The sequence below is a fragment of the Chaetomium strumarium genome (assembly GCF_033439665.1).
Source record: "Chaetomium strumarium strain CBS 333.67 chromosome Unknown B0T15scaffold_6, whole genome shotgun sequence".
Taxonomy (NCBI): Eukaryota; Fungi; Ascomycota; class Sordariomycetes; order Sordariales; family Chaetomiaceae; genus Chaetomium; species Chaetomium strumarium.
The window spans coordinates 989243-1007965 of NW_026944434.1; the positions used below are offsets into that span (position 1 = coordinate 989243).

An 18723-nucleotide genomic window follows, 5' to 3' on the forward strand; every position below is an offset into this window, starting at 1 on the left:
GTTATCGCGATAAGGTACAGGTACATGCCGTCGGTCGGGAGTTATCCGTAAGACGAGTCAAACCTCCCATTTGCTCCAACAAACCAGCCTCGCCTTGCTAGCTGCCACAGTTCCTCAACAAACCAGCCGCATCGCAGTTGAATCTGCGCCGGCCCGTACGAAACCTTCACAACGTCTATTCATCAAAGAGGATCAATAAGGGGCGTCTTGCAATGGGCAATGACGGTGGCTCGATCCCGACGCGACGGGAACTCGTCAAATCGGCTGCGCGGACGCCGACAGTAAGCGAACTCAAAGCTACTGCCCTCGAGAACCTCACTCATGCCTGGTCCCACGACCCGTTAACATTGGAGGACCTGGACATGGAGAATGTGGTCTCTGACTGGCGCGGCCGCCTGTACAATTACGAGTCGGTCCTCAGGGGCTTAATGCCGAGCGGCGGCGACGACGACGCCACCGTTGCTCCAGAGCTCGTGAATGGTGAGTCGTCGGAATTGACTTTCGCGTCGACGGGCATCAAATCGCTGCGTGACGTGGTAAAGCTCAAGTTCAGGCGCTATGCACCCCCCGGTACCAAGGGCCGGGAAGTCTGGGCCTGCCCAATATCACTGAAGGAGCTCGGGCCCGCTACGAGGGCGGTTTACCTCGTGCCGTGCGGGCATGTTTTCGCCGAGGCCGCCATCAAGCAAATCCAGGAGAAGATCTGTCCTGAGTGCAACGAGGGCTTCAACCCCCGAGACGTTATCCCCGTCCTTCCCACTCAGGAGGCCGACCTTGCCAGTCTAACAGCGAGGATTAGCAACCTCAGGGCAGAGGGTCTCACGCATAGCTTGAAGAAAGAGAAGAAGAGCGGAAAGAAAAAGCGCAAGGTAGAAGAGACAAAAGGTGATGAAGCTGTCCAGTCGGGAGAATCGAAGGGCGCTGGGCAAGATAACGAGAGAAAAACGAAGGCGCCTTCTAAACCGGACATTAGCAGTCGCATGAGCGGCATCAACAATGCCATGGCAGCATCACTCACAGCGAAAGTCCTCGCAGAGCAGGAGGAGCGCAACAAGCGGCGTAAGCTGGCTGCGTCAGCGAACTGATCGCTGCGCATAGCTGCTTTCTACACTGCTTTTACCATTGCAAGTTTGTCAGACGGTACATACCATGATACCACCGTCGTTCCCCGGATCCCACACGGTCACAGTACACTAGTGAGGATACAGGATACAAAAACAAGATCGTTTCTTCCTCCTTCAGTTGTATACGTTGCTCTATGCACACCAGGATCCAGAATGATGAGTGCCATGTGCCATAGCACAACTTCTACGTAACTACTAAAGCTCATCTTTGGCGTTCACTCCCGGCTCTGGCAATTCCTCCTCGCAGGCAGCAGGGGTGCCTACTTCCATCTTGTAGACGCATTTCTCTGACTCCGTTACGCGCCAGAGCTCGTCCGCCTCCGCGCACGTGAGCCAGACGTCGGTTCTCCTGTTCGGGCCGTTCCAGCAGCCCTGTCCGTTTTCGTACCGCAGCACCATTCGTTCCCCTTTACCCAGACTCTTTCCGTCGGGACGTTCCTCCTCGTCTGCTAGCTCCTTATCGATGCGCACAAAGTTGCCCATGTTAGTGTTGCCGTGGCCCTTCTTGCTCTTTTGCATTGTCCGGTCGATCCAGCAGAGTTCATACTCGTATTCGCCGACGTCGCTGCTGATGCACTTCCCCTTGAGAGCACGGAAGATGTCGTCCGGGCCGTAGTCCTTCTCCAGATCACGCTGCTGCTCGTCGAGCGCCGAGGTCTTGGATGTGATCTCATTCTTGGTAGCATCCAGTGCCTCACGGGCTGCCGTGATGAGGCGCGATTCACCCCCTCCGCTCCGGTTGTCGGCCAATATGCCATTGTCGATGGCCCAGATGCGCAAGATGTTGAGCTTGTCACGGATGAAGTCGCTGGCAGACTGCGGTAGGTATGCTTCCCAATTGTAGACTGCGGCTGTTAGCTAGAGCAAGAGGCGAGTTGGTGATGAACTTTGAGGTGGGTACTTACCGACGTCTACGTCACTGGCGTCGGAGTTCTCAAACTCGGCCCAGTTGATGCCAGATGTCTCGCCGTCCTCCTTCAACATGTCCATGATTTCAGCATCCGTGAGCTCGGACTTCTTTTCGCCGGCCTGGCCAGCAGCATAGTCTTCCCAGCTCTTGACAGCCGCCTTGACACCTTCGTCGTTGAAATTGGGGTTGTACTCCCTTTTGAGCTTGTTGAGAATATCTTCCAGCTGCTCAACCCTATCCTGCAGGTCGTCACGCTGGTCCAGCAGATTGTCCAGGGCATTTCGGAGTTCGGAAACGCGGCGTTTGGCCAGACTGACCAGGACACCGAGCTTCCCACCCTGTCCCTCCACCTTGACAACCTTGCTCCTTTCGGAACGCTCGATCTCCTCATACTTCTTTTGCAGCTCCACCTTTTTGACCTCAAGCCCTTCGATTTCCGATTTCAGGGCAGCAATCTTGGCCTCTACCCTGCGGCGCAACTCGCGGGCTTCCTTGGCCATGGTCCGCCTCCGCTTGGCTGACCTCTCCTTGGTCTGCTTGCGTAGCTCCTCAAGGCGACGGTGCTCTTTGCCAATGGTGTCGCATCGGTTCTCGCATTGGACGCCACCAACATGGGCAAACTCGTCGCTGCCGTCGCAGCAGAGTTCGTAGTCACATACCCCATCATTGACGTACATAAAGGGTATGTAGCTGCCAATATGTCCAGCGTTGGCACACCAAAAGCCCGGTAGAGCGTTCGTGGAGTTGGTGGTGCCCGTCACCGACCCGGGAAGGGGTTGCTGGGGGGACAGGGAGTCAATGTGCGAGCAAGCCGCCGTGCCTGGCTCGTCGGATCCATCAGGGCAGTCGCACGAGTTGTCGTTGATCTGGGACGCCTCGAGGGTAACGGAGGGGTTGCTAATGCACGCGAATGTGGGTTTGTTCGTATAAAACTTGACAACTGCCCGGTGTTATCATTCTGGTTTTCAGACAACTTCGAACTACGCATCTACTCGCAACTGACACATGCAATCCTAATGGTTCGCCTCGTTGTGTCGTGCTACGCGTGATGTGCGATGGAGCTAGGACTCGAAAATCGGAGGAGGGCGACTTACACTCAGGTCCAACACCGCGCGGCAAGCTCTCGCCTACAGCAAGAGTGCCATGAACGAAGGCGCCCAAGAGCGCCAATGCGCCGGTCCTTCGCATAATTGTCCCGTTGGCACCCTCCTGTGTCTCGGAGGAAAGCTTAGAACATCAGAAACGTGGTCGGCGAATTGCAGGAACTTAGGGCTGTATATATCGGCGGGAAGCGCCAGCACAGATACTGGACAGCTTGCCAGCTTCAATGGGAGCTGCGGACAGCTGGTCTACTGTCACGTGCGGCTGTAGCATTACCAGTGGGGTCTATGGTGCGGCGCCCATGACCACCGCCCATGAACGAGGCTACGCGGCAATGGGGATGCGGCTGAGTGCAAGGGCCAGGGGCGCAGGTACGTAGTTTTGTGGGGGCACCTCTGAGCCCCACCAGGGATATAAAATCGACTGCCCCGCCATCAGCAAGAAACATAGATCACCGGTTTCCCGCATCCCTTCCAAGCTGTTCCAGTTGAAGCTAATATCATCGTCGCTACAATGATGTCATCCGGCGATGCTCTGTCAACACTTGGCTCCGTCACCGCCAACGCTCTTACCCTGATCAGCCAACTGGAAGTTGCTGTGTCAAGTGTCGCCACAGCAAAGGAGGTTGGCGCTGTGAGCGCAGCGCAGTCAGTGGCGGAACGGCTTGCCGCAACCGACAAACTTCTCGACGCACTATCCCTAGCACATGATTCGGCAGCCCTGATCAAGGCGCACGCCACCAAGATATCTCTCCTTATCATCAACGAGCCCTTCACGCCGACGGCCATTACGAAGGTGCTCCGAGAGCTTGTTGCTAGTGCCGTGCCCAGCTTAGCCGCCGCAGTTGAGGTGTGTGCGCCGGAGCGATACACGCGAGGTATTCAACAAGATCTAGCTTGGCGGGCGGGGCGTGTGCTCAAGGAGTTGGGGGAGCTCCTCTCGCGGATTCCTAAAGATGGAAAGGTCCTCTCCGATTCCAAGAAGAACGCATCAGCCGGGGCGGTTGGGGGCAGAGGCAGTATCGCTACCACAGGTGTATTGTGGTCTGCTTGCGACGATGTTATGGCCTTCGCCAAGCGGGGATTTGCTGGCAATCTGGCGCACAAGGTGGACCAGCTCCGGGACACGCTGAAAGATGTCATGGATGAGCTCAAGGAATGGAGCGAGGAGGTGGACGATGACGACCAAGAAGATGATGGTGAGAGCGATGAAGACGACGATGGTGTTGCTCAAGTCACTTCGGACCTTGGATCCAGCTCAATATCTGCTACGCGAGACACCCAGGACATATTGGACGATTTAATGAACTCGCAGCGGTCGATTCCTCGCAATGATCCGGACAAGATTCGGGAGAGGTTAGAATCATGCCTCAAGAGGCTCCGCTTGACAACTCTGTTGTACCAGGCCGCTGTCAAGCGTAGGTTCAAGCCCTTGCCACACCTGCCCCCGGCTTCATCCTCAGATATCCCGGCCCGCCTCGACGAGGTTGTCCCCCTTCTTAAGAGGATACCAGAGAGGTTCGGCAGCCTAGCTATGGCATTCTACGAACTAGATCCCGCCGAGATTGATCGGTTGATGGACGAGTGCTTCTTTGACGCCTTCGCAGCCTCCGAGCTGCTCGTCAAACCATGGGAAGGGCAGAAGGACGAGTTTTCGGACTGGGCGTTGCGATTTCAGGCAGAGATAAAGAAGGGATAAGGCGAATCCTTTTGGCGGGTTTGCTCGCGGTCACTTTCTGGAAGTGCCTTGTCATACACGACAGCTCGTGCCGGCGCCAGCACTGCTTGGTCCGTTGATGTGTAGCAAGCCCCGTTGCCCACCAAGAACAAAACCACCATCTATTGCACTCCTAGCTGGCGAATCCTTCCCAGTCTGGATTCTTCCCCCTTTCTGGGGGAGCGGCGCAGTAACCGACGGAGAAAATAGCCAAAGGAGCAAGGATAGAAGGGGAGAAAGGAAGCCAGAAGAAGAAGGAAAGCAGAAAGAAAGAAGGAAAGCAGAAAGAAAGAAGGAAAGCAGAAAGAAAGAAGGAAAGCAGAAAGAAAGAAGGAAAGCAGAAAGAAAGAAGGAAAGCAGAAAGAAAGAAGGAAAGCAGAAAGAAAGAAGGAAAGCAGAAAGAAAGAAGGAAAGCAGAAAGAAAGAAGGAAAGCAGAAAGAAAGAAGGATGAAGAAGCCAAAGGAAGGAGCTGCTCACCTGAACAATCCACGTACGGCTCCCGAGGCGCCCTCCCTTGGACGGGCTGCTGAGCCCATGCTCTTGCAGGCAGAAGGTCTTTTGGTTACCCATGCTTCTAGCCACCATCGTCTGGAGCAAGACGGCCAGGGAGCGATGTCGAGCGACAGGACCATGTGCGCCCGGCGCCCAGTATTCTCTTGCAGTTTGCTGCAGTTCTTGCCCACGCACTTTCCTCCAAGCGATTCCTTCGCGGGAGACCGAGTGGCCATCATCCACTTCTGGATTGTGCGGCGTGTCATCCGCCGCTGCCCAACATCATCAACTTGTGCAACTAATGGCTTAAAATACCTCCTGCAGACTGGTAGCGCCCCGATTGGGGCTGCATGGTAACCAGGACCAAAGCAGCTTGGAGGGTTGGGGAAGTCGCTGGTTTTGGGAACCCCTGTTCGTGGGGAGCCAAAGAGTGATTGCTGTTGGACTGTTGTATGAGACTACTCAATCAGAGGGAATATATTTGCTGACTGGCTTGTGTATGTTCCAGCTGAGGTCGGGAGCTTGAATGCTAGGAAGGAATATTCAGGCGGCTGGCTGACTTGGCTCTTGACTGCATGCAGATGTTGATGTTGGTGATCTTAGATGTCTTCCATTCTCTTGCTCCCGGTGCTCCTGGTTGGCTTATGTACTTGTATTTTTGTGCATGTGTGGCACAAGGATTTTCTCACTCCTCATGTACGAAGATTGCACAGGAGAAAGAGACAGATGCTGCGTCTGGTTGACGCTGATGCTATGCCAGGCACTTCCTCTGCCCACCCACTTACACATCCACGAACGGATCACTTACGGTAAGCAATGTCTTGGTGGTGAGAGAAGCAAGCTATGCCAAACCCCAGTGTAGATACCCTCGGCAGTGAGAGAGTAGGTGGCTCTTACAGGAAAGGGGAATCGCAGCATCGTAAACATGTTGACTGGAAGGTTTCTCATTGGCATCAGTCCAAGGGAACGTGGATTCATGAGTGATGGGTAATGTATATACAATACCCGTGGACATGTACTTGCGTCCTGTGGGTAGCAATCTTGCATAGAGCACCCAGCTGTTGCTGTTATTGACTGGGCCGGGGCGCACAATAGCAAGCAATACACTTGGCTCGGTGGCAAGTACTGTACCTACTCAACCGGTGCTGCTAGATACACCCCGCCGAACGCATCTTCGTTCACTGCCAGTGCCTTCAATTCACTCAATCCGCAATTGGCCTTGTTCTTGGTCCATCCTCGACCCAAGACTCCTTCCTCTTACCCCCTTGATCAAGCTTCAGTTCCCAGCTCCCTAGCTGCCGTCAGAAATTAGCCTGCGTCGGCTGGAGGAAGACTAAGTCACAAATGGGCTCCCACGACTCGATTCCAAAATCACCGACTCGGATACCTCGACCGACTTTCATGGCTACATCTCCACGGACCCCTTCCATTCGTGCTGTACCATACAGCCACACCGCCCGGACTGCCCCTGCTTCGCGGGCGTCTGGAAGATATTCGCCATCCAGTTGGCCGTTCCCGAAATCAGAAGAATCCTCATCCTTGTAAGACCGACCCGATCGCTGTGTTGACATCGATGGTTTCCTCCCATAAGGGCCATAACTGACGGTGCTCAGGGAGCTGCCGCTCGCACCCGCACCGCATCACAAGGCGCAAGGTGTGAACGATGATATGAAGCGCACCGCGAGTATGCGATCCAGCCACAGAGCCACGGCTTCGGCGGCCAGCTCATTGACGGCGACTGGCGGTATTATTCAGGCTGCGCGCGACGAAACTTCGCGAGGTCATGTTCGCGCAGAAGCGTCTTTCCATTCGGTCGAAACCCAGATATACGCCCCGAAGCCTGATGAAAGCGGCATGTCCGGTAAGGAACCCCTTGGAAACGAGAATGAGACCAAGTCGCCGTTTAACCAATGCTCTAGCCGAGTGCTCCCGTCTAAGCCACGCCAAGGGGCCGCTTCTCCAGCCCACAGATGGGGTTCCTGAGCGGCCTATGACGCCGACTCCGTATTCGGTCCTGCGAAAGATATCTGAGGCTTCCCATCTGGAGACTGGAGAGGAGGCGGCTAAGGCTGAGGACGACCAACACTCGATGCCGCAAGCAGAAGAGAATCAAGAGAACGTGAATATGAAACTGGCAGGCCTCAGCCCGGAAGAGTCGGTGACCGGTGACCGGCCTGACAAAGACACCGGCGGCTTGCGGACCGCGAGCCGCGTTGAAGCGGCTCTAAATTCGCCCGTCTTGCGGGACGAGGAAGGCCGGGTGCTGTCGAGGGTGCACCCGCCATTTAGGACAAACGGAAGCAGCAACGGAACCGGACCTGGTCTCGATACCAATGATGACAGTACGTGCAGTGCACAAGCCGAGTACGGAGGTTCAGACATTGGGACCGCCACGGGCGCGTCCCAAGGCATCATACTCCTGGGGCCGGCAGAAGACACGAAAGCCGCGGCCGGGGTTGGCAAATCGGCGAGAAACAACAGCGCTCACTCGCGGAGACCGATGACAGTTCACGGCGAGATCCCCGATATTGAGTCTCTCCGCCGTGGCCCGAGGATCCGCCACAGCCGCCTGCCCCCGAGTCCCAGCATGGCGGCGAACGCTGGATGGAGTATACCGCGAGGCACGAAGGAGCTGTGGGGTGTCCTGGGCCGTCTGCGCAAGATGATGCTCGCCTCGGCCATTCTGTTGGAGCTGTGCATCCTGAACCTCGTCTCCAGCGTTACTGCTGTCATCGTCACCCACATCGAGCAGGGATACGCTGGCATCGGCCTAGTGGCCTGGGCAGCTGTGAGCGGCGTGTTGGTTCTGACATTTGCTGGGCTGTTGGGAATCGGCTTCCTTCAACATCAGAAAACGAGAAAGGACCTGGTCTCCGGGGAGAATTGGATCGAAATGCATCTTCGGTCCAGACCTCTCCCTCCGCGGCCCCAGAGCGAGCAGCGCAACCAAGACAGCGGCGCCACAGAGGCGTGGCAAAAGTTCGTCCGGGACCACGAGCAACTCCGCCGATACGTTGAGTTCCTTGAGAGCCGCATTGGTGTTCTCGAGGAGGGTCGACAGACCGCTGACCAGCAGAACAACGGTTCCGAAGCCGACCCAACCGGAACCAGGGACAGTGCGGCCAGCAACATTAACAATGAGAACAACATGTGCCCATCCAGCCAGCCGCACAACGACCAGGACGCACTGAAGGAGGCGACAGTGTTGCGGGGCTCCTCATCCCGTCGCCAGCTACTTCAGTCGGAAGGTTCGGTCCCTGAATCCAAATCCTGGGGAGACTGCAGTAATAAGGGCGTCATCCCAAGTTCCGACACCAAGACGAGCATTCTCACAGAATTGTGCGAAGCCGTTACGCAGGGATACAGCCCCCTATCTGAGCAGATGCGTGGTGGATCGTCCCCCTTTTCCCATAACTCCAATAACGACACACCTTCCGCTCGACCGCGGGGCAGCACTCTCCGGCCCTTTGCCTTGCCGAGCAAGACTGTCATCTACTAGTATCCTTCCTGTGCGTTTAATGGGCATCTGCGCCGCACTCTGAACGGCAATGCGGATGATATCTGAACAAACACAAAAGCAACAGCCTACTGTGTTTTGAGGATAGGTTTGAGAGGAGAGGCGGGCTGCCTTGAACAATGGGCCAGGTAATGCTGAGTGACTCAGCATGTTTCACAACGCGGTCCACGGCCGATGGATGCAACGCATACGAGCACTTGCTCCGCGACATATGTTGTAAGTAATACTGGGGGAAGAGCGGCGGATAAATCCTCCCAAAAAGACCAAAAAGGAGATGTCGACAGACAAGAAGGGAGAGACGGAAATGGCCAAAGTAAGTAGATGGAAAGAGATCTTGATGTGTGATAATGTCAAATAGGGAGGAAGAGGGAGGTGAGACGTGGTGTCTTAAGCCGGCCCCAGTTCTCCATCATGTTCTATTAGTTTAGTTTAGTTTAGTGGGCGCCCAGCGGATCAGCCTCAAGCGAGGTCCGTCTGATAGAATATCCTGTCGGGGTTGACATCGGCCTGCGTCAGGTATCTCCAGGTAGCGTCGTAATTCGCATTTGAGTCAGAATAGTTAGATTGCCCGGGCCATACGAGCCTTGTTCTCCCTGTATCTCTTCTCCTTGCCTGCGAGCTTCCGTCTTCTCTTCCAGGATCGATTCAGCTCTCCCCGATTTTCCCAGAACCATTTTTGGAAGTCGCTCGTGTTTCTTGCATCCTTATCTTCACCCTGGGCCACTGCGCTATTAGAAGCAACCCGCTCATCCTCCTCAGAATTCTCATCTGCAAGCTCATCGTCGATTTGGTCCCTGGTATCGTCTTCAGGCTCCCACGGCGTGAACCTGTGGTTGGGGTGCGCCGTGTCAGGGGTAGGCGCAGCACTCCTAATGCCGCGCAGCTCCAGATCTTGGCGGGTGAACGGGGTCAGGGGTACTTGATGCCCGAAAGTATCGCCGACTTCTGAATCACCCTCCTTGCCTGCGCTTTCGCTGCCATCGGCGAAAAAGCTGAAACCCTGTGTACCGGAGGACGCCTCGGGGGTTTCGCTTTGGGGCTGCTTTGGTCGCTTGTACAGGGCTTCCAAGGGATGAACCTTCGGTTCGTTGGGGGTCGCGGGAGGTATCTTCACGGATAAACTCCTGACTGAACCGGATGATCTGGGCCGCAAAGGTTCGGATTTGACTGGAGATGAAGGCGAAGAGGGTTCTGGTGAGGCTTCTGGTTCTGAGGATTCGGGTTCCGAGCCCCCCTCGCTCGCAAGCTCGGTGTTTTCCTGCTCGTCTTCCCTAAGAGGCTTATCATCACTGGAGCTTGTGGTATGCCCATCATCCGGGTCGTTTTCCGGTGGCTGTGTTGCTGATGTGTTCGAAAGCAGGACCTTAGCACTTTGAGGCGGCCTGGTCTTCACGATTTCCACCACATTCCCCTGCTCATCGACCCAACCCTTCCCGTCGACGAATTCTAGGGGAGTCCTTGAGCGGCCGGCAGCTGGTCCCGCCTTGAGGAAGGTGGGAAATTTGGTGGTTTTCTCAAATTCATGGACCACGATCTCCCGCGACTTGCCCTTTTTCTTCCTCGTGGGAGTGGTGTGGTCGGTGTCGTTCAGAGCGACAGCGTTTGGGGGCAACACTGCCTTGACTAGGCATTCGGCATGATCGGTATACTTGGATTTCGCCTGTTTTCTCTTCTCCTTGTCCCTCTTCTCCTTGCCCTTTTTTGATCTCTTCTCCTTTGGGTCGTCGGCGCTGGTCCATCCCCGCTTGACCTTCCTGCCATCTTCCAGGACAACGCCGCTGATTTCCTCAGCGCCGCGTTTCCTCTTCTTTTTCTTATCCTCTAACTGAGCGACGCCTTCGCCGGACTGTTTGCGGATCTTTTCCTTGGCCATTGCAGCTTCGGCTAGCGGAGCAGGAATGCCTGACGGTCGCGCGCGCTCGATGCGGATCTTTACGCCTTTCAGCACCGCTCCGTTTAGCTTCTTCCTGAGCTTGTCTGCATCCTCATTCGGTAGTTCCAGGAAGCCGTAGCGCTTTTCCGGGAAGGTCTCAATCGTATGGTAGGATATGTTGCGCGCTTTGGGGAGAAGGTTCGACGATAGGATGACTTTGAGCAATTCGTTGTCAAGTGGTGTGACGTGCAATCGCACGTATGCAGTGGTGCTGGAAGGGGATGTTGTTTCAATGCGGTCTGTCATTGCGCATCAGGTCTCCGAGATCAGCGAGCAAGGCCGGGACCTGCCAGATGCAAAATCCAGGACTCGCCTAAAAAGGACATGAGAAGTTTCACCGCCTTGGAGATCAAAGTGGCCGGCTGGCGGACAGCTGTCAGGCACTTCATCCTCTGACCGTGCCTCTTGCAAGTCGTCTTTCCTTCTCTTCTTCCTTTTCATCCTTTCTGTTCCTTCCCCTTTTCTTTATTTCTCACTCTGTTTGTCTCTCTTTCTCTCTTTATTTTGTCTTCCATATTCTCTGCTCCTTTTGTTTTTTATTATTATCATCCACGTGGATTTATTTTACCCTTCCGCTTTAGATAAGGTCCCTTGTCCGCAAAAGATCGTAGCAACCCAGTGAGCACCCTATAAAAGGTTCCAGGTAACCCCCCTTTGTACTGTACCTGCCTGGCAGACGGGGATATCTTGCCATCTTCGCGGATCTGTGCGGTCCTTTAGATATGGATGCATTATTACATAGTTTTTGTCTTGGTGATTGACAAATGATCCAGGGGTGAACTGTTGTAAGCCCTACACGAAGGGTGCGAATCTATTTGAGTCTATCCGCCACATACAGATGCAAACAACGCCACCGCCTCAATCTAATCTAGACATTATCAACAAGAGAAGTAAGTATGGAAGGTACAAATATCTGTACACGGTGTGAGAGAGAGATAGAAGCGAACTAGCTGAAAACAGACTGTGCCCGCCGGACGACTCTTTGCTGAAGCAAGCATAAGGTGAATTGCTTAATCCTGCTTCTTCTTTCCAAGTTTGTTCTTGGGCACTCTGACAAGCCAGTAGACAACCAAGGCAGCGCCGATGTTGAAAATGATGTAGGCCCACAGGATGCTGGGGCATGGTGTTAGTAAGTGAATAGAAGGGAAGACGCAAGGAAACATACCCAAAGTTGCGCCATCTGTCGTCATAGCTGGACTGGACAGTGGCGAGGAAGGTGTTGGTGTCGCTGATGGTACAGAACGAGCATTGGTCGGTGCTGGAGTTATCCGTCAGGTAGCCGCCGAAGGCGGCCTTGTAGTCGGCCATATAGTCGCCGCATGTGGTTCCGTTGGGCGGCTTGAAATGCAGCAATTCGTTGGCGGCGCAGACGACGTTGGTATTGGCCACGCCGACGGACAGCATGGCGCTGACTAGGTAGGTAAAGGGGCTGAGGCGGTACATGAAGATCCAGAAGCGAGGCATGGTGTCCGGGGTGGCGAGGACACCGCAGAAGATCAGGCAGAGCGAGAAGAGCAGGTTGGCGATGTTACCGCCGCCCTCGGCCGTCTCGAAGCCGGCGATGATGAAGTCGGTAAAGGTGGAAGTGAACAGAAGGAAGGTGACCATGAGGAGGAACATCAGGGCGCCACGCTCGGCCGTCTGACCCGCCACCGCAGCGTTGTCCTGGAGGCCAACAGGGTAGTACCAGCTGAAGTACATGATGGCGGCCATGAGCGTGTTCCAGGGGAGCTCGACGATGATCTGGGAAAGCATGAACACCTTCCAGCTGTAGACCTTGGACGGCCGCTCCCGGACTTCGTACAACGAGCGCTGAATGACGAAGTGAGGCATGGTTTGCTGAACCAGTTGCTACAGTTATGTGTTAGCGAGTGGTCAGATCCAACAAGGGGTAAAGGTTCACCTACGCCAAAAACTGTGAGCTACAGGAGTGGGTTGAAAAGTTAGCAATGGCATCCTTTGGAAAGGGAAAGGGAAGGGGATAATGCAAAGAAACGGGGGTACGTGCTAGGTTGAAAATCGAAAACTGCCGAGCTGTTAGCATGATTCCCGTTGTCAAGATTGAGCTTCTGGGCTTACCATCTGGTTCTGGAGACCCTGGATCGTGTTGGGAGCGCGGAAGAAGACAAAGCCGATGAAGAGCGCCACCAGCGCACACAGAGACGCCTTGGAGTAGATGTACGAGGGCGTGCGCCAGTACTGCTGGAAAACACGGTGGGTGACGTGCTGAAGCTGCTCCCAGTACGAGGCGGCGAATTCGCGATAGCTTCCGGGATCGTCGCTGATCGGGTTGGACTCCTTGACGTCCGTCTTGAGTCGCTGCAGCTCCTCCTGCACGGCCGCGTACTCGGGACTCTCACGCCACGTCTTGTGCCAGTCGATGCTGCTGTCGCTGCCCGGGGCAGCGCCGATGACCTCGAGCATCCACTCGGCCGGGTTCGCGTCGGCGGGGCAGGGGAAGCCGCCGTTGCGCTCGAAATACGACGTCATGGTCTTGGAGTTCTTGCCGATGTCGCCAAAGTAGACCGTCTTGCCGCCCTTGGCCAGGAACAGGAGCCGGTCGAAGCGCTGGAACAGCATGGCCGAGGGCTGGTGGATGGTGCAGAGAATGGCCTGGCCGCTCTTGGTCAGCTTCTCGAGCAGGTCCAGGATGGCCCAAGAGGTTTGGCTATCCAGGCCGGAGGTCGGCTCGTCGACGAACAGGAGCAGGGGTGGCTTGGCAGCCAGCTCGACACCGATTGTCAGCCGCTTTCTCTGCTCAACGTTGAGACCTTCGCCCGGCACACCGATGACGGCATCCGCGTACTCCTCCATCTCCAGCAGCTTAATGACTTCGTCGACGTAGGCAAGCTTCTCCGCGCGGGGGACGTGAGCGGGCTGGCGGAGGAGGGCGCTGAAGTTGAGGGCTTCGCGAACCGTGGTCGTCTGCAGATGGAGATCCTGCTGCTGCACGTATCCCGTCTTGCGCTGGAACGAAGCATCCCTCGGCCGGCCGTCGACAAGCATCTCTCCCGTGATGACGCCCATGGAGGTCCGGTCGGCCAAGCAGTCGAGGAGGGTGGTCTTGCCCGCGCCGGAAACACCCATCAGCGCGGTCAGGGTGCCCGGCTTGACCCAGCCGTCGACATGGTCCAAGATCTTCCGCGTCTCGCCCTTGACCTTGACCTCGTAACAGACATTATTCCAGTGGAAGACGCTGGTCTGCGCCTGCAGCATGCCGCCCTCCTTGTCGGACGAGCGGCCGCCGTCGGAAACATTGCCGTCGGCCGCCTTGGTAATGGGGCCCGCCACAGGAGTGCCGCCGGACTCGGAATCGCCCTTGTTCTCCTTGAAGGAGGCCGGCTTGTGTCCGCGGCGGAAGACGAGCACCTCGCCCTTGCTCTTCTTGGCGGCCACATTCTCGGCGGCGATCATGTAGAAGGCCAGGAAACCTAACATGAAGGCGAAGATGATGCCGAGGTTGCGCCACTTGTGCGCGTGGTAGTAGCGGAACGCCGTGTTGATGTAGGTCTCGCCGTCGACGAAGGCCGAGCCAGCAACCGAACCGATGGCGGAGCAGACGCGGTTCTCGGGCGCCACGTTCGCGTAGCTGGAAAGGGTGGGGCTCGGGACGAACTGCGTGCAGGAGAAGTTGCGGCCGTGGAACTCATTGACCATCAGTGACTCGAACGCATAGGCCAGGGGGTCAATGTAGTTGATCCAGCGGCACCAGCCCAGCATGTAGTCGATGGGGATGACGAAGCCGGTGAAGACGACGAGCGCAAGGATGATGATGGCGGCCGGCACCATGGCTTGCGACAGGGTTCTCGAGGAGCTCGCAATGGTGCGGAACATCATCGACATGGTGAGCACGGTGACGAAGGAGATGAGCAGGAAGAAGAAGAAGGCGCCCGGCTCGCGGCGCAGGTTGGACATGAAGTACAGCGTGATGTTGAAGACGATTGTGTTGGCAACCTTGTACGGCATGTCGCAGAGCATCGAGGCGACGGCTTCGGCAGACGGATGGTACAGCGCGTAGCGGTCGTGCTTTTCGACGATGGGGCGTTGGGCGTAGAGCGTCAAGATCTCGAGCGCACTGGCGAAGGCGTTCATCAGGCAGGCAAAGAACAAGAGGGCGCCCCGCTGATAGAAGCTGGACGTGGTGGGCTGGAGGTTGTAGAAGACACTGGAGATGATCAGGGCCATGATGAAGTTGCCGATCAGGGCGCCCAAGCTCAGGCTCGGGTCTCCGATCAGGCGCCTCCATCCTCGCCAGAGGCAGAGCTGCACCTGCTGCGCGTACGAGAGCGTGAAGGGCGACTTGAGCCGCTGGGCCTTGGCCTGCTGCGCCCTCTTGGAAGCACGGAAGGCCTCGGCATCGGGTCCGTTGAGCGGGTGGCTCTGCTTGTACTCCTCGATCTCGGCCTGCAGCGCCTGGTACTCGGCGCTGTTCTTCCACGCCGCGGCAAACTCGTCCGGCGTGCGCGGGGCCTTGCCCTCGAAGCCGGGGCGGATGATGCGCTCCACCGGGCTCGTCATCGAGGTCAGGAAGTCCGGCGTGGTCTGGCGCGAGGGGCACTCGAAGCCCAGGTTAATGAAGTACTGCTTGGCATCGCTCGCCTTACCGAAGAAGATCTGGCGTCCCTCGTACAGCACGAGCGCCTTGTCGAAGAGGTCGTAGGCGCTCTGCGGCGCCTGGTAGATGGACACGCAGGCCGTGTTGCCGAACAGTTCCGTCTGCAGGCGCAGGGTCTTGCAGAACTCGATGGCGTTGGCACTGTCCAGGCCGCGAGTGCTGTTGTCCCAGCACTGCAGCGGCGCATTGGACAGGGCAGCCTCGGCAATGGTGACACGCTTCCGCTCGCCGCCCGAGACGCCGCGGATGTACTCGTTGCCGACGCGGGTGTTGATGGTGTGGCCGATGCCGAACATGGCCATCACGACATCCCGCAGGTGGTTGGCGAACGTGGTCTTGGTGACCCCGGCGGGCAACTCGCGCGGAGCACGCGCGTGGGCGGCGAAGGTCAGAGTGTCGCCCACCGTCAGCTGCGGAAAGTGGGTGTCCACCTCGGCCGTGTAGATGGCCTCGCCGCGGTGGTGGGTGTGCATCTCCTTGGCAGTCATGCCTGCATCGGAGGTTAGTATTCGGTACTAGTAGTAGTACTAGCTAGTAGTAGTTGTATAAAGGGGACGGTAGGCAGTCTTACCCTGGTAGTTGAAATACGACCCCTCGTCCACGTAGATGCCGTTGTAGTCGCCAGCGATGGTCTTCAAGAAGGTGCTGCAGCCGGAGCCGGGAGGGCCCAAGACGACCAACATCTCTCCCTTCTGCACAAGACCATCGAAGTCGCGCAGGATATCGATCCGGCGCTTTCCGTGCCCGGTGATCCGGCGCACAAGGCCAACCGCCTCAAGCCACACGTTGACCACGTCTTTCTGGTAGTCAGTGGGCGATCCGAAGCCATGCACGTTCAGGTTCTGGAAAGCGACACCGGCCGTGCGCAGCTGGCGGCCTGCTCCGGTGGCCATGTCGACCACGGCCTTGGCCCACGCGCGGGCGTTGAAATGCGGGCCATTGGGATTCAGCGGCGAATTCTCGTCGGTGGACGCAATGGAAAACACGTTCGCGCCGGCTTCGACGCCCGCGTTGGACTGGGTCGTGTACTTGCGGGCCAGGGCCTGCACAAGGCTCCCGCGACGCTCCTGCTCGATAGCGTCGCTATCATCGTCGTCTTCTTCGGCTGCCGTGTCCGTTGCATTGCCGGGTGTGGCTCCGTCCTTGTCGGACCGGGTTGCATCTCCCTCGGCAACCTCCGTCACCGACGTCGCACGCGTGTGGCTCACATGCTCTATCGTCCGCGCCGGCGAAGATGCCACATCCTCATGTTCTTGGTCGCGTGTGGTCTGCCGCGCAAGGGGCGAGCCGGTCATCTGTGCCGTAAGATCATAGTTCCCGAAGGAACCGGTCCCGGTGAAGGACATGGCCCGTCCGTTCAATTCCCGTCCGATCGGTGCGGCCACCACGTGTTGCCGAGTGGGGAGGAAAACGGAGAGTGCCGCTTGCGGGGCCGCGGTGCGACCAAAACAGCGGGACTATATGTGGCAACAGGCGAGGGTTTGGCGTCCTTGTGTTCACTGGTAGAGAAGGGGTTGACAGAAAGAGCGGCTGAGAAGGGAGAACGGCGACGGCGACGACACAAAAGGGGACACGCGCGATCACGAGCCGAGGAAGAAAAATTGACCCAAAAAAGGCGACTTATCCTCCTGGGGCGACAGGGTCGCGGGGGTTATTATAAAGGGCAGCAGGGTGCCATGGAGAGACGGGGAGTTCGCAGGGCCCGAGTGGAGTGCCCAGCTGAGGTGACGGGATTGCGCACTGCCTGTCGGACCGCACGCCAGGGGAAAAGTCCCCGAACGGGAACGCGCCGTTGGTGAAAAAAGAAATACCTACCTACCTGACCTACCTAACCACACCCTCAACCTGGAAGGTATGTACGGATCCGTGCCTACATGCAAACGTTAACTACTGTGTACTGCGTGTACAGACCTTCCATTACGCACGTACGTAAGGTATGTGCAATGATTGTATGGACACGTGGGGAGCCGTGGCTGCTGGTTGCAGAGCAAACGATCTTTCCATCAGATAACGGCTTACTAACATAGGAACTCTGGCTCGCCAGTACGTATCTCTTGGAAGAGGAAGATAATTCCTGCGAACCATGCTAGCCATGCTATCTCAGTTGTAACTATGGAAGGATACCTATTGGGATCTGAGTATAGAAAGGCGTGCCGGAAGAGGATACTTGAAGCGCTCAGTTGAGTCAATGTATACTGTGAGGTACCACAGTACACTAGTGTACAACGTACACGACGGAGGCACGGATACGATAGCATCCGACACGCTCTCCTATCCACCATCAGCCTGTGCATGGTGGGGATCGTTCGGCTACCCAGGCCCAGCACCGCGGTCGTGCGGGGGTTCCTCTTCCTTCCATGCCCGTCCCTATCGCTTCGGTATATACCTACATAGGTCCAGTCTTCTCCTTTGCAAAGATCGGGCCGAAATAAGTACCTATGTACTGGTGTCGATGCGGCGTGAAACTGCGAGGACTCTGACTGGATTCTAGGGAACCCGAAGACAGAGTTCGTCTATCCTCGAAATCGATGACCGTTGCCTGCGCTATACTCCCCCGCGCTACTGCTGGACCTTGATTCTGGAATTTGCTGAATGCTGAAGGCCAACGGAAGCCCTATGGGGACCCCACCATTGCCCAGAACAGTCAAAAATCCCTGGTCCGATCAGGATCCCTCATCTCGCCAGCTCTTGGCGGAGTCAAACTCGACCAATAACTTCGTCTCATCGGGCAGTTTGGGCCTAACGCCATCCGAAGCCAGCCCGCAATCCCGGGACCAAGTGGGTCCAGCTTCGCACTTTTCGGACTTTGCGACTCCCCGACAGCCCGCAACGGCGCAGCCCGGCTCCGTTGTCTTCGGCCTTGCTCCCGAGAAAACCCACCTCTTTTCGCCGGCGACGTTCTTTACAGTAAGTACGCCCTAGAATGATAAGACGGGGTATGTTCTCCTTGATAATCCAGCACACACTTGCGGGTTTTCACAGGTTATCGGTTCTCGTCGCGGAGCTTTGGCGTGCTCCCACCGCCCGGATACGAATACGGAACTGCTGCAGAGGCTTGGTTTTAGCCACTTGGCACTTCCCAAATCGCGAAGACACATAGATGTAGGGTTTTAACAAGCAGAACCGCGCCCGGCTTTCTCGGAAGACAGAGTGTCAACGTGTCTCGGTTGACGTCTCTCAGGCCGCTCCGGAGTCCGGATATGTCCGTTAATGATGCATCCAAATCTAACTAGGTACTGAGACAAAACTCAGCCGTATTACTGCGCAGCTGGGCATACTCGGTATCCCCGACCTCCTACGAGGCCTGGATTTGA

At 56.6% G+C, this 18723-nt stretch overlaps 7 protein-coding genes across 7 annotated transcripts; 3 read left to right on the forward strand and 4 right to left on the reverse strand.

The window, feature by feature from the left end:
- The first annotated feature begins 68 nt into the window (after positions 1 to 68).
- B0T15DRAFT_263451 (Rtf2 RING-finger-domain-containing protein) lies at positions 69 to 1202 on the forward strand. The gene has a single exon (XM_062863369.1). It carries the CDS (start codon positions 213 to 215, stop codon positions 1083 to 1085), a length of 873 nt encoding a protein of 290 aa, XP_062718878.1. The 5' UTR covers positions 69 to 212; the 3' UTR covers positions 1086 to 1202.
- Positions 1203 to 1319: 117 nt separating this feature from the next.
- Positions 1320 to 3222, reverse strand: B0T15DRAFT_486602 (glucosidase II beta subunit-like protein-domain-containing protein; the record flags this gene model as incomplete). The annotated part of the gene is made up of 3 exons (XM_062866374.1): positions 1320 to 1969; positions 2030 to 2974; positions 3129 to 3222. The coding sequence occupies 3 exons, from the start codon at positions 3220 to 3222 to the stop codon at positions 1320 to 1322; spliced, it is 1689 nt and encodes a 562-aa protein (XP_062718879.1).
- A 348-nt stretch (positions 3223 to 3570) lies between these two features.
- On the forward strand, positions 3571 to 5258 carry B0T15DRAFT_539127 (uncharacterized protein). Its single transcript, XM_062869718.1, has one exon. It carries the CDS (start codon positions 3649 to 3651, stop codon positions 4831 to 4833), a length of 1185 nt encoding a protein of 394 aa, XP_062718880.1. The 5' UTR covers positions 3571 to 3648; the 3' UTR covers positions 4834 to 5258.
- Positions 4910 to 5692, reverse strand: B0T15DRAFT_263467 (uncharacterized protein). Its single transcript, XM_062863370.1, has one exon. The coding sequence runs from the start codon at positions 5435 to 5437 to the stop codon at positions 4985 to 4987; it is 453 nt and encodes a 150-aa protein (XP_062718881.1). The 5' UTR covers positions 5438 to 5692; the 3' UTR covers positions 4910 to 4984.
- Positions 5693 to 6688: 996 nt separating this feature from the next.
- Positions 6689 to 8843, forward strand: B0T15DRAFT_402399 (uncharacterized protein; the record flags this gene model as incomplete). Its single annotated transcript, XM_062865162.1, has 3 exons — positions 6689 to 6885; positions 6958 to 7205; positions 7264 to 8843. The coding sequence occupies 3 exons, from the start codon at positions 6689 to 6691 to the stop codon at positions 8841 to 8843; spliced, it is 2025 nt and encodes a 674-aa protein (XP_062718882.1).
- A 403-nt stretch (positions 8844 to 9246) lies between these two features.
- On the reverse strand, positions 9247 to 11089 carry B0T15DRAFT_263473 (uncharacterized protein). The gene has a single exon (XM_062863371.1). The coding sequence runs from the start codon at positions 11038 to 11040 to the stop codon at positions 9421 to 9423; it is 1620 nt and encodes a 539-aa protein (XP_062718883.1). The 5' UTR covers positions 11041 to 11089; the 3' UTR covers positions 9247 to 9420.
- A 418-nt stretch (positions 11090 to 11507) lies between these two features.
- On the reverse strand, positions 11508 to 17134 carry B0T15DRAFT_539135 (ABC-2 type transporter-domain-containing protein). The gene is made up of 6 exons (XM_062869719.1): positions 15981 to 17134; positions 12874 to 15899; positions 12803 to 12820; positions 12702 to 12716; positions 11960 to 12645; positions 11508 to 11907 (listed from the first exon to the last, which is right to left on the reverse strand). Exons 1-6 carry the CDS (start codon positions 16753 to 16755, stop codon positions 11805 to 11807), a joined length of 4623 nt encoding a protein of 1540 aa, XP_062718884.1. The 5' UTR covers positions 16756 to 17134; the 3' UTR covers positions 11508 to 11804.
- Positions 17135 to 18723: the final 1589 nt, after the last annotated feature.

Excerpts from the sequence above, each read along its gene's own strand:
- B0T15DRAFT_263451 (XM_062863369.1), top strand. The coding sequence starts at position 213 with ATGGGCAATGACGGTGGCTCGATCCCGACGCGACGGGAACTCGTCAAA.
- B0T15DRAFT_539127 (XM_062869718.1), top strand. The coding sequence starts at position 3,649 with ATGATGTCATCCGGCGATGCTCTGTCAACACTTGGCTCCGTCACCGCC.
- B0T15DRAFT_539135 (XM_062869719.1), bottom strand. The coding sequence starts at position 16,755 with ATGTCCTTCACCGGGACCGGTTCCTTCGGGAACTATGATCTTACGGCA. Across the intron at positions 15,900-15,980 it reads GTCGTATTTCAACTACCAGG|GCATGACTGCCAAGGAGATG; the intron begins GTAAGACTGCCT and ends CCTCCGATGCAG. Across the intron at positions 11,908-11,959 it reads GACAGATGGCGCAACTTTGG|CATCCTGTGGGCCTACATCA; the intron begins GTATGTTTCCTT and ends ACCATGCCCCAG.
- B0T15DRAFT_263467 (XM_062863370.1), bottom strand. The coding sequence starts at position 5,437 with ATGGTGGCTAGAAGCATGGGTAACCAAAAGACCTTCTGCCTGCAAGAG.
- B0T15DRAFT_263473 (XM_062863371.1), bottom strand. The coding sequence starts at position 11,040 with ATGACAGACCGCATTGAAACAACATCCCCTTCCAGCACCACTGCATAC.